Source organism: Eutrigla gurnardus, assembly GCF_963514095.1.
Source record: "Eutrigla gurnardus genome assembly, chromosome: 9".
Lineage (NCBI taxonomy): Eukaryota > Metazoa > Chordata > Actinopteri > Perciformes > Triglidae > Eutrigla > Eutrigla gurnardus.
In genome coordinates this window covers 11,268,119-11,285,842 of record NC_139923.1, presented here as the reverse complement: position 1 = coordinate 11,285,842, position 17,724 = coordinate 11,268,119, and the positions used below count along the sequence as shown (strand labels likewise).

Here is a 17,724-nt window from a genome sequence, read left to right as displayed (position 1 = left end):
TTGAATTCCAGCACAGAAAACAAATGCACAGAATGGAAGGAACAGGGGCTGAGAAGGGACCCACAGCTCTTTAGCCTTTTGTTTTGCCCCAGAATGACCATTGGAGATTTATCTGGACCTGGTGTACACCCTGACACTGCATTACTCTGTATTTCTTATAGGACAGGTTCATGATTTTCTGTCTGTCTTGAGACAATAGCTAGCATGTACATTTAGATAGTTTTATAAAAATAATATAACTATAATAAGTCCTCCTGTTTCATCAAAAGATCCACTTTGATGTGCTTCCAAATCAGACGTTTACCTGGAGCTAACATGTCAGTCTATTTAATACTAAACCTCCGTGTTACTATGCCCATGTGATTATATTGCATGTTAAGGACATATGTTTCATTGGCCACATTCTACAAATGTGGACTATTTCACACAAAAAACGATCCTTTAAATTTAGCAAATGTTATGCTTTTATTTCGAAGACATAATCCCTGCGTACTTCCGGTCGCGTCCGTGCTTCCTGTCTGTGACTTGACGCAGGCAGCTCGTCTGTAGCTGCTGCTGGCTGCTGCAGGCGTGCTATTTGCGGCAGCGGAGAGACCTCTGCGAAATGCCTTTTGTATTCCCGGGTGTTTTTTTTTGGTTCAGTTTTGTGTTCTGCGAGGGTCATATCACAGCGTTTGTAGCCATGCCCCGTGGTGGATTCAGCGGGCTGTCCTAGCTGACTGAGCCGCTCCAGCAGCGGTGGGTCCGGTGCAGTGCACAGCCGGGGATGAGGCCTACTTGTTAAAGCTCCCCCACCACCCCTCCATCGCGATGGCTGATGATCAACAACAACCTGGTCAGAAGCCTGCCTCGGGATTAGGCTCTCTTCCAGCGCTGGTGCCAGGACTCCAGGGGCCCGAGGCTAACGCGTTACAGTTCAAAATAAAGAATTCAATTTGGTAAGGATGGAAATGATCACCAAGCAGCCACACTGTCCTTTTCGCTAGCAGTAGCCTCGTAATTAGCGTATCTAGCCGTGGAGTGGCAGGGAGGCAGTGTGCTGCACAAAGCGGCTGAAAATAACACGGGTGCAACCGTGCTAACCGGAGCTATTTAACGGAAATACATGCACGGCGAGGAAAGCCACGCCGTCTGCTCCCTGTTTGTGCATCGACAACACGTTAACGGTCGGTTATTTACGGCAGCGGTAGCTGTAATGATTAGCACGGGGCCGTAGGAGGCCATGTGATAGATGACACCGAATCCACCGGTGGTGCTGATGCTCAGGATGACAGGTGTCAAACAGACCGCTGCACAGGCGAACAGCCTCTCTGATTTAATGCAGCTCACTACAACACAAGACACTCCACTGACACGTTTTTACACGTTTCCTGTCTACGGTGGCTTTGGGAATTATTAAAACTCAGTTATTTTCTATTTGATTTACTATCACATGCAGTCGTTTGTGAGAACAATCAACTAAATAACTAATATTTTATTAAGCATCTGCTCAGCTCTTATGACATACCCTATAACAAATTTCTAAATTATTTAATCCCTATACCCATTTTGCATAGATTTTATATGTAATTTAAAATTAACAATAATTTAGAATGTCAACGTGATTGCATGTTTTCAGTGTTTTTTTTTTTTTTGCGTCCTATTCAACATTCCTAAAAGTAAAAACGCGCATTGATGTTAGTATTGAGTCTTTGCTATGCACCTTTTAGTCCCCCATACAGTATAATAAGTAAGGATTTGTCTGAAATCCATGTTTCTTTTCATCAACTATATGGTGGACTATATTTACTGTCCACACCATTTTATTTGTGTCTTAGTTCTTTGAAATGTGTGTAGTGGCTTTACAAATCCATAATAAGCCTTTTTTTTGTCACAGTATGAAAAACTCAGGTGTAAATGACAGCTGACAAGTTATAGTTTTTGGTGCAAAAAGATCTATACAACCAACAGGTAGTGTCCATGGCAAATTGAAATAATTGGACACAATTTTAAAAAAAGCACACTAGTGTGTGCATATTCGGTCTGTGATCAAATGTTGTTGAGGTGTGGGGGCGAAGGTAGAACACCATTTCTAAAGCATTGAAAGTCCCCATGAGCACATCTGGTCCTTCATTGTTAAATGAATTAGTACGGAACCACCAGGACTCTTCCTAGACTCATCCAGCTCAAGGCAAGAAGGGATATGACCCCAAGAGATCAGGCACTGGGTTCTGCTCTTCACCTGGCTTACCTTGTTTCTACAATAAACAGCGGTAGCAGCATCATGCAAGGAGGTTCTTCTCTGCAGTGTCAGAGACTCAAAAGTATGAGAAGAATGAATGCCGCCAAATGCAAAAAGGACCTTGAAGTAAACCTTCTCCAGAGCATGTGACCTCAGACTGGAGGTGAAGTTGAAGTTTACCATTCAGCATGACAACATCCTGAAGCAACGCTGGAGTGGCTTTGGTACAAGTCTCTGGATGTCCTTGAATGACCCAGCTGAAGCCTGGACTCGAAGCCTAAAAACATCTGTGGAGAGACCTGGAGATGGCAGCTAACACACTCCCCATTCAACCTGACTGGATTTTAGAGCATGTAGGAAGAAGACGAAGCTGAGTCAGGATGCTTATGCAAATGACAGATTTAGATTTTGGAAATATATGCAAAACATTCTGAAAAATGTTTCCACTGTTTAAATATTGTTGATTGTGTTTAGATCACTGGCCCAAAAATGATTGAATCCCGTTTAAATTAAATATGCAACACAATAAAGTGCAAAAATGTTAGGATTCTGAATACTTTCCATATCATGATAATATGATTATAGATCTATTATACATTTACTGTCATTTAAATCTCTTTACGGCATGGTGATGCAGCGCACATCAGCACATCTGATTTGTATCAGACATTAGGATATTTAGAAAATGACATCTAAAAGCTACAATGATAGATGAAAAATTAGAAATATCACTACATTGGTTGACCTGACTGTTAACATAAAGAATAAATCTGGTGTAGTTTCTGATATTTCTTACCATACACAGAAAGCAGGTGACCTGGGATAGGAAATAAAAACTAACTTAGTGGAAATAATAAGAAATCCTCCATGTATCAGTGTTATTTTAATCCAACTCATATGTATTCACATTTCTCCCTTTTGCTCTCTCTCATTGTAGCAAATCTGTACAATCAAAAGTGGACAGCATATTGGTGAGTATCCATAACTATTACTATTACTATTATATTTGTTTATAAATTATTCCCTTCTTATTTTCAGAAACTCACATGTAGCTGTTTATTGGTAGATCATAAGAACAGATGAACGGCTTAGCTTTTGTTGAGAAAGAATATATAAATGTACATTTCAAGGTTGTTTTTTTTGTCTTATAAATCATAGTAACAGTAGTTTAGTGTACATTCTATTTGCATGTAAATACCCAGATAATTTTATTTGCATAATACAAAAACATTTACAAAAATATGGTCTACTTATCTCTATTGTGTGTATGTAAACGCTTTCTATTCATGCACATTTTGTTTTGGATTTATCTGTGCTGAAGTGGCCCACATGCAGCATTCATCAACAAAGCCATGTCAGAGACATCAAAGCCTCATGATGAAGCTTTGACATTGTTTCCTTACTAAAAGAAAATACAGACCGTTGACATTTTCTATTTTAATTTCATCAAGTCTGTCTGGTGTTTGACAGACTTCAGCTGGCATGTTTAGTCTCTTTCAGTGTTTCAGTGTTTAGATGCTTACACAGGGTACCGTTGGACACACAGCCTATCATACTGGGGCAGATAAAAGAGCTTCTTTAATACTCATCGATCCATAATTAGACACATGTAGATTGTGTCTAATTATGGTTGTGGGGTAAATATCAGGAGCACTACACTGTTATATATATTCACGAATGTAAAGGTGAGGCCAAAAAAGGGTCTGAACACTTTTAAGGATGGGTGAAATATATACAATGTTGTATCACTGTCTATGTAATCTTATATCAAGATGTCTATAAACATAATAATATAATACATTTTTGAGAAATTTCATTGAAAATCCGTGTCCCCCAATATATGTATTGTCAAAATCGCCTTAAAAAACTTGATTTGACCGCTTCTCAATAAAAAATGCAGCATTTGTCCTGCAGGTCCTGATAACATTTTCAAAAGAGGAATACATTTGTGGATCATACATTTCAAACCATATCTAGTGTTGCAAAATGACAGCCTTGGACACTGAGATTAAACCTTATGTTTGTTTGTTTTGCTGTTGTTTGAAAAATGGAACCTGCTTTGTAAAACAGGTAGCTCAAATCAAGCAATCTGATTGGTTCATAGCCATGATATAATACACACATAACACTGCTATGATTTCTTAGTTCCTTTGCACTTTCAGTATCACAGAAAAAAGAAATCGTTGGATCAATGTGTTATGGTTGCTTAGTCACAGCGGGATCGCTTCCTCTAACATGGAACCGATAAATTAGCTGCTCCAGAATGAAAACATTTAAGGTTAGCTTCCATGGAGGAGTGGAATGATGCCCAGCTAAATTACATGCAGAGCTACATAAACAGGAGGTTCCACAATATTGCCTAGACCATGCATGCAAGCAGGAATGCCGCAGAAATATACTAACCACACTAACTGACGCAGGTCTTGACACGAGGCCTATTAAGTGTCCCCAAGTGTGAAACCTCTCTCTGGAGCTATTGGCAACCAAAACTCAGGGAGAAAGTGGAGCAACATCCTCGCCACGCCAAGCAACACACCTCCACCTAACAAATAAAGGCACACCTCGTAGCCTGTAAGCAGTTATCACAGTCATCCTCCTGGCGCCAGACAGTTTCTCAGTGCTTGCACAATTAATGGCGACATACAAATAATGTAAATAATGAGCCAAAATGAACGAACACTAGTCTGTGATGGAAAACTAAAAATGCTAGCTTCAAGTGGAGACTATGTTCCATAGCAACCACCTCCGTATGTGCAGGCAGCCAGCCCAGGAGGGCCTTTTTTATGTGAACTTTATTACAACAAATACTAACAAACTAATTAAATTGGAATATGTCTATTCATGTTCATATTCATGTAATCACAACATACCGTGGCCTGTTTATAACGAAATAGACAGGTGTTTGCATGGTTTAGTCATGTGTCTGTCTGACCCATGAGATTTTCTAGATGAAAATGTTTTTTTTTATTTGTTTCCAACTTATAGAACTCAATTCCGCATGAAAAAAATAAAAACAATAATAAGTCATTAATTTTGGAATTGTGATAAACCAAAGCAAGTTTATACTATCCGGAGAGGTAGGCAGGAGCATAGTTCACCTACCCTTTTTACATTATTTTGTATATTATTTTTTAAATGTATGCACTAATGTTCATGTTTATTACATATATGTGTATATATATATATATATTTTATATATATATTTTACACACATTCTTCCGCAAATGTTTTTCTTTGACATTTATACTTTATACTCTGTTTCTAATCTTTGTGTTCATAAACATGCAATTCATAGTGACTAACTCTAATTTGGGAGACTCTTATTTTTTTCCCCAAATCTCTACATTTGAGAGTATGTGAGTTTCTAGATAAAAGGTTGCCTAAGTTACCGGTACACATTCTGATGTCGGGCGTAAAGATCTTCTTAGAAAATCAAAGCGAGAATTTGTGGGGGGATGTTGCTAAATGATAAGAACCGTGGTATAAGCAGATTGGGTCTAATTCACTCACTATGCTTATTGCAAAGGAGTGTAGTATATAATAATTTCATTCACTGCTAATTGGCTGATAGATCTCACCTCATCCATTCAAGTATCCGTCCCCCTAGCAACAAAGAAGCAGATGGAAAAGGAAAGAGGTGAGGTGGGTCCATTCTTAGAAGCCAATTGAAAAGCAGTTGAGGTGGAATCAGGAGTAATGAGGTTGTGTGCGACTGTCCTACCTGTGTAGCACCTTTTAAATTGCTGCATATTTATATCTAGTTGTTCAACAAAGGGAAACAAGTAGGCCTGAAATACGAACGTCTGTCTCGCATTTATTACTCTAATGAAAACATACATTTAGGAGTTTTGTTTGGGAAACGCTTTTTGTTTGTTTGTTTTATGTGAATAATCTTATTTTTTCATTTTCTGATCATTTTATTTTTTACAGCAAGATGTTGAGAAGTTTACAGACATCGAAAAACTCTACCTCTACCTTAAGTTGCCTTCTGGTCCCAGCAGTGGCAATGATAAAAGGTATGTCACAGAATCACACACACACACACACACACACACACACACACACACACACACACACACACACACACACACACACACACACACTGTTACTCCATTTTTCTCACTTCGCTCTTTGGCCTTGTTTTTTTTTGTTGCTTTACACAACATGGCTGCTTTGTTGTGGCTACCATTACATTATTGGCAGTGTTGTCTCATTGCTTGTCAAAAATACAAACTCTCCACTGGCTACTTCACAGGCACAGTTTAAGGCTGCTAGGTCTTGAAGTTGATTTTCAGGTTTTTTAAATTGTTGGGGTTGGTCACTGGTGAGTTTTTTTTTCATATATATCTATAAAATGATCATTCATTCATTTTTCAGCAGTATGATGGATTATCATTATGAAGCAAACCACTGATCTATGTAGATTCATGCTATACCTAGCTGTCTGTGTTTCATTTGTTTCCCCATATCTATTCATCACCCCAACCCCCCAATTCTGCCCATTTGGACTGAGAATGAGAGGGGGTCCTCCACTCCTGGATTATGGTATTAAAGTTTCTGTATTAACAAGAAATGATGCATACTAATCGAGGACACTGCCTCACCAGATTTATTTTTCTTCTTCACTAATTTCAGTGATCAGAGTTCCATGTCGTCAAGCCGTACTCAACAGATGTATGCATTCAACTGGATACGGAATCACCTAGAAGAGCACCCAGAGACTTCCCTCCCAAAGCAAGAGGTGTATGATGAATACAAGTGAGTGTAACCGAGAGGGTGAGGGGAAGAGAAAAGGCATGTATTTGACTTATTAATCTCATGGAGGATTCTCTTCTCTTGCAGGAGTTATTGTGACAATCTCGGCTACAATCCACTGAGTGCAGCAGACTTCGGGAAGATCATGAAGAATGTCTTTCCTAACATGAAGGCACGTCGACTGGGCATGAGGGGCAAATCCAAATATCCTTTTTTTAATTCTGACAACAAAGTCACCTTCTGCTTTCATTTGCCTGTGCTTCATTTTATTCTGCCGACATTGTCTTCAGATATGTTTGCAAGTTAGTTGAAGCTGTTTGTCAGACTTGTAGTGGAGGCGGATTATGTGTATATTCCAGCAATGAGTGACTTTGATAAGTTTGCCATTAGTAATAAGATACACATCAGCTAAATTGATGGCATGTATTGTCCACAGAAATGTTAATATTCCAGCTTGGAATTGAGTTTAAAAAATATTTGTCTCATTTTGCCTGGTGTTCATGAAATTAAATTTATTGGCAAATCATGTTGCATGCAAATTGGTTGATAGACTATTTCAGCTAAATAAGGTTTGTCTGTTGACTACTGTTCTCTCATTTAGACTGAGGGCAAATGCTGTTTGAATTATAAATAATACGAATAATGCAAAACAATGACGAGGCCTGTCCTCAACCAAAGACATTCTTAGTCGACTAATCAATTACTTGAAAAGTCTTTAAATGTTTTGCTTACCAGAGATGTCTTAATAAGTGTTTTAGGAAATAACTCATTCAGCATAAACAACAATGAATAATGAAATCTCAGTCCACAAACACCAAAACAACCGATTAATCAACAGTCATTATGTTTCAGACACCTTAACTCCTTCTCACATACTGTTATAGCGGTTTGAGGAAGAAAGCTTTTGTTCACATGCCGTCTCTGCCCAACCTGGATCTGCAGAAGTCTGGTGATGGGGTAAGTAACAGAAAAAAACATTCCATAAATATGTAGTTAGACATTTAAAACAGTCTGAAGCTCATCCACCTTCCTCTCTCTTCTGCAGTGTGAGCTGATGGAGCCGTCGGGCCAGTCCCCGAGTGCCGAAGATGAAATGAGATCTGCAGCCTGTGGACTGGTGTGCGAGTGGGCCCAAAAGGTCCTGAGTCGTCAGTTTGACAATGTGGAGGACTTGGCCCGCTTCCTGCTCAATAGTCACTACATTGGTACTAAGTCCATGGCTGCACTCACTGTTATGACCGGAACACCCACAGGTAAAGAAAAATGAACTCTCATCTGCTTTATTATGATTTCTCAACAAAAGAAATCCTGGCCAGTCATACGCAACAGAACAGCACATCGCCCTTTAGAATTAATTAGAAAGAAGAATCAAATCTTCAAGATATTCTCTTAAAAAGGGTTATCTTTAAAAAAAAAAAATGGTTTATTCAAAACATCGTATGCAAAAGTAGCCAAAGGAAATAAAGCATGTGATAAACTATGACTGATGTTGCAGTGATAAACCTTTTGTTGTTTACATTTGGGATTATGTGCCTTGTGATTATCACTACTGGACATCATGGTTTACCCATTTGACACCCTGAAGGTTTAAAAGTGGTTTTCTTTCCCACAGTGCATGCACACAGTTGTCAGCTTTTCATGGGGCTGAAAAAGTAATTAAGTTAATTCAGCTGCCTGTAAACCACGGCTCAAGTCAACCAGACTCATGATGGTGTTTCTGCCAAAAAGGTTTGCAATAACAAACCTATACTGGTATAAAAGTATGATAATAATTGCCTATTTTAAATGGCCGACTGCCACGAAACATGAAAAACGTTATAGAAATTAAAAGATTTAACCCATCTTTTGTACCATATTCAAGGGTTTACTGACAAATTAGAATGAAAGTTAAATAAATGGTTTAATATTAAGAATATTGTAATGGTAATATATTTTTTCCAGTTTTCATTTAAAGTTTGAAATACTTGGTAGTACTGTACATCATAATCCTTACCTACATGTGGCACTGTGAGTCAAGAACCATCCCTACTGGTCACGCCTGGTTTTTAAATGCTTTGCTGTCACTGCCACTATCCTAGCTAATCCTAATTCTTTGATTTAAATTTGTTTCTTCTCTTGACAGGAATGAAGACGCCAACTCCAGCCTCTGCGTTTGTGCCAACAGCTGAGGCGAACTCTTTCCAGCCCCAGGTGAAGACTCTGCCATCTCCCTCTGTTGATGCAAAGCAGCAACTGCAGCGCAAGATCCAGAAGAAGCAGCAGGAGCAGAAGCTCCACTCACCCCTGCCTAGTGAGGCCCAGATGAAGAGAACGGAGGCCAGTACCCCCGGCCCAACCATCCCCTGTGGCAGCCCTGCTCTGCTCTCCCCTCAGCCCACTATAGGCATCGTGGTAGCAGCTGTTCCCAGCCCAGTCACGGTATGAGGCTGAATTTTTCCCACTCATTATGCTCAGATATGATATTCTTGTGCCTAAATGTAAATTTCTGTTGTCACATTTCTCCTCCCAGGTACAGAGAGGCAGGCAGTTGATGACCTCACCCAGCCCCGTGGGGACTTCGGAGGGGAAAGTTTTGCCTGTGAACTTCCAAGTGGTCACTCAGTCTCTTAAACAGTCCCCCAAACCCCAGAATATCTCAGCTAGTCCTGTGAGTGACCGGCTGGCACGACACGGTACACGGTATGCACAAATCCTGCCCAAGCCCTCTGCCACCAGTGCCATCACGCTGCGCTCACCCCCCACCCTCCTCATCACCAACAGCCCCATAAAAACTGTGATGCCAACTCCCCATGTCAGCTCAGTTAACGTGGTGAAGATGACGGCCATTGCTCTGGCTCCCAGCAGCAGCAGCACAACCGTGCGTCCCACCTCGGCGGGTCTGAATACCATAGCTGCTTTGGACGATTCCCAGCAGCTACACTGTGGGAGCTCGTTCTCGCCTGCAATCAGACCCAGTGCCCTAATCTCCACCCAAATCCTCTCCAATGACACACGATTGGTCTGTGAAGCTGGAAATGACAATAACCCCTGCCATGGCACAGAGAGAACTGCTGCTGGGGCCAAAGAGGAGAGAATGGCTAAGTTCAGGGCTGCCAGTGAGCCAAGCTTCCTGATTAAGTGTTCTCCGGGACCAGAAAAAGGTGCAAGGATAAAGCATGACCCCACTTCCCCTCCCGTCTCTGTAGCTGTAGCTGGGACTCAGGACAGCAATAACAGTAACTGCCATGACAGTACTTTGTACTTGACTGTTGATAATCAGAACTCCAATGGCAACACATCATCCAATGGCTCCTCCGCTGTTACCCCCACATCGAAAGATCCCTGCCTAGATGCCAAGAGTCCCAGGAAGCGCACGGGCCCAGGTGGGGAGTCCCATGTGATTCCTGTGAAGAGGGTGTTTATCTCCCAGCAGCCACTGGCCATAATTGACAATCCCAAACCTGGAGTCAGTGCTTCTTTGAAGAGGATTCCCAGACCAGGAACTCCGGCCAGACCAGAGAGTGCCCCCTGCAAAGTGACTGTGAAACACTCCTCTATAGGGCCCACACACATCCTTGCACTCTCTGACTCACCCATCATACACACCGAGGGCTCCCACACTGTTGTCAAACCCCTGGCCTTGCTGGTGAAACGCGAAGGCGATTCTCTCAGCACTCATACAACAGCAGCTGGAAACAGCACGTCGGATCAGGCGTTGCTTCGACAGATCACCGGGGACCCTCATGCCATACCAGCCAACTCAGGAGCACATGAAGCCTCTGTGATGAGTGACTTAAAGAGCACAATATGGGAGGAGGGACAGCTTGATGAGCTTCGGAAGCAGGCGTTTGCACAGCAGATACCAGCAGAACACAAACAAGCCCCTACTGACCAACTTTCCATAATAGCTCAGCCCCCCGAGGCCTCAGGCCAGCTCACCCTCACGCAGGAGATGGTTGACTTTGCAGGTTCTCAGCCCAACATGGACTACTTCCCGTTCAATGATGACGACATGACCCAGGACAGCATCGTGGAGGAGCTAGTCCAAATGGAGGAGCAGATGAAGCTGAAGGGTCTGTTTGGTAGCTGTGTTGATGTGACGTTACAAAGCCAGTCAGCCGGCAGTCAAAGCTCCATCCTAAATGCCCACCAGCCCGGCACTACTTTCTTCCACTCTGCCCACAGCAGCACCACTCCTGTCCAAACTCCCACTCCGACACCGACTCCAACCCCGACACCCACCCCCACCTCCGAAATGACTATCGGGCACAGCCTGACCAGAGAGAGCCCCTGTTCCCGCATGGCTCCCATCACTCCTGTGGACATGGGTCGCCACACCCCCATCAGCACACCACTGTCCAACTGCAGCAGCAGCGTCCCTCCAAGCCCAGTGGAGTGCAGGAACCCTTTTGCATTCACTCCTATTAACTCAAGCATCACGGGTTACCATGACGCCAGTATTGTCTCCAGCAGCCCTGTAAAGCCCATGCAGAGGCCAATGGCGACACACCCTGACAAGGCCAAACTGGAGTGGATCAACAACCGCTACAACAGCAACTCTGCAGGTCCTTTGCCCAACCATAGCATTGGCATTCTGCCAAGCTACCAAGACCTTGTAGATGACCAGTTTCGTAAGCCACATGCCTTTGCAATTCCTGGCCAGTCATTTCAGGCTCAGTCAAGACAGGACGGTTCTCACTTTGGCCGTTTGACCCCCATCTCCCCAGTGCAGCAGCAGCTGGGGACGGGTGTAACTACTCCCACTAAACAGGAGAGTTTTGCCGTGCCTGCACCGATGGACACCAAGGCATCAACCTCATCTGCGTCCAGCACCTTCCGCTGCCGCAGTGTCAGTCCTGCAGTGCGCCAGAGGAATTTCAGTGGCAACACCAACCCGCCGACCATCACCACCAATACCACCACCACCACCCGAGCCGTGGTTTCGCCCTTTAACTCCCCCATCACCTCCGAGGTGCTCAGCATCCTGTCCAACAGCCAGACAGTCGGCTCTGTCCACAGCATGGTCCAGCGTAGCCAATCTGTACCCCTGAACATCATGATGCAGAGTGAGATGCTGCCTGTCCAGGGTCAGAGTAACACCGCCAAAATCACCAACGTTCTTCTCAGCAAGATGGAAGCCGATGGGGATGATTCTGTCCGTGGCCTGGGCATAAACAACCTCACGTCTAACTACACGGCTCGTATGAACCTCACACAGATCTTGGAGACCACTCCTAGCTTCGCTGGAGGGGCTGCTCACCAGGCTCAGCTGCCCGTTAGCTCCAGCCCTGCTGCCTTTGAGCTCCAGCAGCATGGCTACCTCACCACTGGCAGTGGAGAACAGGTGAGTTTCTCCACTGGGGACAGCCAAGCACAAGCAGGTCCTGGTGAGCAAGAGCAGCAGCAGCAGCTCCAGGAGAATCCTGTGCAGACACAACCACAGCTCCTCCTCCAGAGCACACAGCAGCAGGAGGTGGAGGATGAGCAGCAACAGCTGGATTTCAACAACACTGTCAAGGACTTATTGGGGGACGATGGCCTCAACCCAAGTTCCCAGTTGGTGGGTCAGGTAGCTTCTGAGCTTAACGCTGTGGCGTCTGACTTCTCAAACGATATCAGACTGACCTCAGATCTGTCCAGTAGCATCACTGATCTTAACACGTTGGACACTAATCTGCTGTTTGATCCCAATCAACAGCAGGAACAATATGAAGACTCAACACTGGAAGAACTGAAGAATGACCCGCTTTTTCAGCAGATATGCAGTGATACTGTGAACTCTGGTTTTGACTGGCTAGAAAGCAAAGACCAGCCTACTACAGTAGAGATGCTGGGCTAGTGTCATATTTTACTCTGTATGATTTCTGTTCTCTGTTGTTTGTTTGGTGCGTACGTGGTTTATATGTTTTTAAACTATAGTTTGTTGGGATTTGTCTGGACTTTGCCATTTGTTCTGTTCAAAGTGCCAGGCTTACCAGAAAATCACTCCTACTGACATTTAGTTACTTCTCTCCTTTTTCATTTGACACCCAGTTTCAGTACTTAACCACTTTTCTCCCTCATCTGAGATTAGAAATGTAAGCATTTCAAGTAAAAAAAAAAAAAAGTGTGAGTAATTGATGGCAGCATGCACTTACAAAGAGCAGGTTTGTATGGTATGAACATAAAGAGAAACATAATCTTCCATGTTATAACCAATCAATAATGCAATATTTGTATTTAATGGACACTTAATGAAAGAAAGCGATGGGTAGGAAATTTGGCACAAAAGACCAAAAAAAAAAAAAGTGCTGTTGTATACTATTTTCAGTGTGTGCGGCTCAAGTTCAACCAAATGGAGATAATATTGGGATTGTAGTATATGCACATAATAGTTGTAGTACATTTGCCTGCCATATCTGAATATTAAAAAAGGGTAGCATCTTATGCTGCCAGGTGCTGAATTTATGACATAATCTTTATACTTTATCATAATACCAAATCAGTGGAAAACTGATTCACATCTGAGCATTGTCCAAGAGTGAAATTTTCTCAAAGCCTATACTTCTTGTACTGTTTAATATCTTATAAAGGGAGTAGATGAATCAGTAGGGAGAAGATGGGGATTCAGGCCACTTTGTGGACTATACATTGAAAGGAATCAACAACTGGCTGCCTTATTCCCAAAGTCCAAGGCCTTATGCCATCTGAGGAGAGACTGTATATAAAATAATGTTAAGAACCATCCAGAGCTTCATCATATCAAGGCAGCTGTTACTCTGATATTTTCAGTACTATTTCTTATTGTTTTTGATTTGCAGTGTTACATAGATGCATAGATGCTATTGTATAGGCCAACAACTACACTGTGTGTGCCCTTATCAGTAATGGATTTAGAGGAATTTGATAGGCTGCCCATTAACCATGGCAGGCACACTTTCAGTCTTGAGATTTTCTTTGTTTTTGGCATGCTATATTCCCAGTTTGGATAAGAATATCAATGGTATGGAGAAGGCTTAGTTACATAGGAAGCTAGAGGCTGACATTTATGTTTTGATGTCATCTTGGGATCAAGAGGAAATTTAATTATGTTTGTCGAGAATCCAGCCTTATTTCCATACCAAAGATGATCTGTTTGAAAAACATAAGAGATTATTACACATAGAGACACCTAGTAAACATGAACAAGAAGCAGGCAGCCTTGGAGATATAAAAGAGTTTTATTGCATTTGAGGAAAAGGGTTAAGTTGCGTAAATCTTATGTACAGTATGTAAATTTGTGAAATGGTCACTGTCCTATGTTTTATAGGTAACCATGGACCTGAAAGCATGTTGAAACCATCACTGCTAGCCAGGTAGGCTATGTGGTACTGTAGGATGCTTGCTTGAGTTTTTGGCTATTGTCAATGTTGTATAAGTCATGTTTAAGCTCCATCTGTAAATAGGATAGATACATAGAAATTTGATGTATCAAGACACTATATTATGGCCATTATTCTAGCTAAGTATGTGCCATTCAAAAGAGAAAAAAAAAAAGCTTAACAGATCTATAGTCGGCAAGATACTGTATGTTGTGTGTTACATTTCTGGCTCAGTGTGTCGTAAAAGTAATGCTGTCTGGTCTTGCTTGCTGATTTTCTTTTACTTTTTCTTTCTATTCAAAGATAATAGGTCTCTGCAGTTGCAGAAGTGATGTGTGCTTTGAGCAGGATCAATAGCATGGTATATTGAGAAAAAAAAGTTGTGATACTGTTAGCTGGTTGCAAACATCTCTGTGACAGACATTGTGCTCAAAGCCTTTCAGCAGACACTGGAAAAAAAAAAGACAAAAAAACAATTACTCATGTTTCAACAAACTTTGGAGGTTCACATTATTGCACTAAATTTTTATGACACATGGCTTTGCCACATCTTTATGGACAAATGTAATGATGGATGCCCACAAAAAAAAAAGAAAAAATATTTTTTATGACAAGATGAGTAGGGAAATTAACTGTCAGAAAATGACTAATTGTCTTGTAGCAAAAATGTGCATTAATCTCAGTGAGATACACATTTCTTACTCATTCTCATACATGAGAATATAAAGCATTGAGGGAAAAAAGTTAAAACAACCTTTTAAAACCTATATGCTCATTATGTTGATAAATGATTGTACGCACGCATGTGTGATGACTTCTGTTGTACTTTGTATTCTTGGTAACCACTGTCTTCTGTGATTTGGGCAGGTTCTGTTAACCAGACTGGCAGTGCTAGTTTCACGAGTTTGATTACTTTTGTTGTGTGCGGTTTACTAAGTTAATGTTGTTCTATATGTTATGTTGATGATGACTGTTTTCTGTTGATTTCACATATTCTTATTTTGCAAAAATGCATTTGTGAAGAAATTTAACATTTTCCTGTAATTTGTTTTCTTTAACAATAAGGCACTGATATTTGAATTTGAATGAAGGAAATGCACCTCTTTATGAGTACCGGAGCTCCATCAAGCAGTGACTCTGATTCTTTACCTTTGACTGACCCAGAACCAACTCTGTTTGACTATCTTTCTGTCCATTTCTACCAGTAGAAAAAAACCCTCCTCTGTGGTGTTGTCTGGTGTACTGCTTAATGTACAGTAGCTTGTTAATATTGCAAACGCGTTGTTTCTTTTTTCAATGGAAAGTACTCACTGGTGAGATTTTTAAAGTGGTTTTAAAAGCCAATAAACTTTTTTAAAGAATGTTTTTGTGCTGGTGATTTTGTATTTTATTGCAGTCTATAAAAAGTTGCTTTAAGACATGTGAGAAAGTAACATTACAGGACTTGGTATGCCCTGTAGTGTGAAAATAGTCATCATTAATATTTGATGAATTAATAGAATTGGTTAATTTATTTGCAAGATAAAAACAAAAGTTTTGGTTGGATTGACCCCAGCTTTATTCCATTTTTCCCCACAAAAATGCTAATACTAGTGTTTATTTGCTGTTGGTCAACACGACACACTTTTAATATTTTAGCATTCAAGTCCATGCAAACCTTTTCAACACCCTCTTGGCTTGAGGTTAGAGGTCATCAGCTCTTCAAATGACCTCTTAGGTCACTGGGGGGTGGCCTCTCCTAGAGACACGCGCCAGCCAATCAGAGCCCATCCGTTGGTCCTCTGCTCTGCTTTCCCAGGGCCTCATGATATTCATAACATGTTAATGACCTTAACCCTATTGATCATGGCCAAACAGCCTAGCCTTTAGCCATATGGAGTCCAGCGGTAACCATCTCCACACCACAACATTTGACAACATCAGTCGACAGATTTCACAAGCAATACAAGCTCTTTATTCACGTCAAGAACTGTCAAATGTTTAGATGTTAAGACTCATGTTTTGGTTATTTTAGGCATCTGCATCTTACCATCCTTTTCACAACTAAAATCATCGGTGGAGGTTTTGTGAAGGTGAAAACACTTTTTTGTGTCCAGAGAAACAAAATAGGTATTTTGTCCCAATAACTTAGTATCAGTGAACTAGTTAAAAAACATGGATCACAGTGTGTTTCCTAATAAAGATAAAGTACTAACAAATGTATGTGTATATCATATATAAATAATTTGAAATTTTAATTATATAAATAGAATTTTAACCATAAGGCTTTGGATGATTAAATCAATAGTTACTTCTAATCAATACATAATTACACTCTGCTCTCCTCATCTAATTGGATATTGAAGTGTGGAGGTGCATGTTTATGGTCAGTGGTCCTTGAAAATCATTACACAACTATTAATATATACAGTTGAGAATATGAATTAAATCATATCTTTTAGAAGGCACAACACCAGTTCCCATGGATGTGATCACTGCATTTGTACCACTGGATGTGTGTTCTGCTGATACAGCGTGACTGATCTCACAGCTGGAGCCCTTTGTATTGCTGTTGAATGAGGGCTGGGAGACGGGAGGGTCATTGTCAAAAGGCACGGTCGCTGGATCAATATGTGAATTCATTAGGCAGCTGAGTTGCAGCCATCAATATCTCCTCATAATTACCAGGTTCTGTGGTCGGAGCAGATGCTGTTCAGGGTGACCTTATTACCAGTGGCCTTTGGTAACTGATAATTCTAATTGTTCATCTATTTTGTTGCCTTAAATATGTAATACACAGTAAATAAGATCTCACACGGCTAAGTTGTTACATGGAGAATCAGTATAGTTGATTACTGATCAGTTTGCAGTCTGAAATTTACTGTGTTTAGGGATGTAGTCTGGGCCTTATCAGACTTGGCATGTATATGCATTTCAGGTTTATATTGTTTATCAACACTTTGACTGGAAGAAATCATCTAAATAATTGTATAACATGTTAGAAAGGGATAAACGCAAGGAACAGAGGAGCAACAGCAGAGAGATGCCTCTTTCAGGGCAGACATAATGTTTATGTATAAGTAAACAGAAAAGGCAGTATAACAATATGGAGACACCAAATTACAATCATACAAAATGATTAAGTCTGAGCATTATGTGATATATTGTTATAAATATGAGTAAGAAAGAGGACATATTACTCATATAAGAGGTACAACTCAAGGATAGGCAAAAACTATACCTATACCATAAAGTGCATTTGCCAAAGTTCCTAGTTATTTATGCTATGAACATAGATTATTATTATTATTAGCCACTGTTTGGTTATAGTGTTATACACATATATGAGCCTCTCGGAGATCCGTTTCAGCTCCAGGTGAGGATCTAGCAGGGATGAATCACCATCTCTGATCACCACATCGTCCTGTAGGTGCCGGTTGCTGTTACGCG

At 41.2% G+C, this 17,724-nt stretch overlaps 1 protein-coding gene across 3 annotated transcripts; it reads left to right on the top strand.

Moving 5' to 3' along the window:
* The first annotated feature begins 528 nt into the window (after positions 1–528).
* On the top strand, positions 529–15,658 carry rfx7b (regulatory factor X7b). Of its 3 annotated transcripts, none has more exons than XM_084017830.1 (10): positions 529–938; positions 3,159–3,192; positions 6,152–6,237; positions 6,680–6,766; positions 6,857–6,979; positions 7,064–7,183; positions 7,852–7,933; positions 8,022–8,229; positions 9,099–9,394; positions 9,486–15,658. In XM_084017830.1, exons 1-10 carry the CDS (start codon positions 811–813, stop codon positions 12,792–12,794), a joined length of 4,473 nt encoding a protein of 1,490 aa, XP_083873956.1. In that variant the 5' UTR covers positions 529–810; the 3' UTR covers positions 12,795–15,658. The 3 variants fall into 3 exon arrangements, with proteins under 3 accessions (XP_083873956.1, XP_083873957.1, XP_083873958.1); XM_084017831.1 differs by having other exon boundaries at positions 6,152–6,238; positions 6,729–6,766; XM_084017832.1 differs by lacking the exon at positions 6,680–6,766.
* Positions 15,659–17,724: the final 2,066 nt, after the last annotated feature.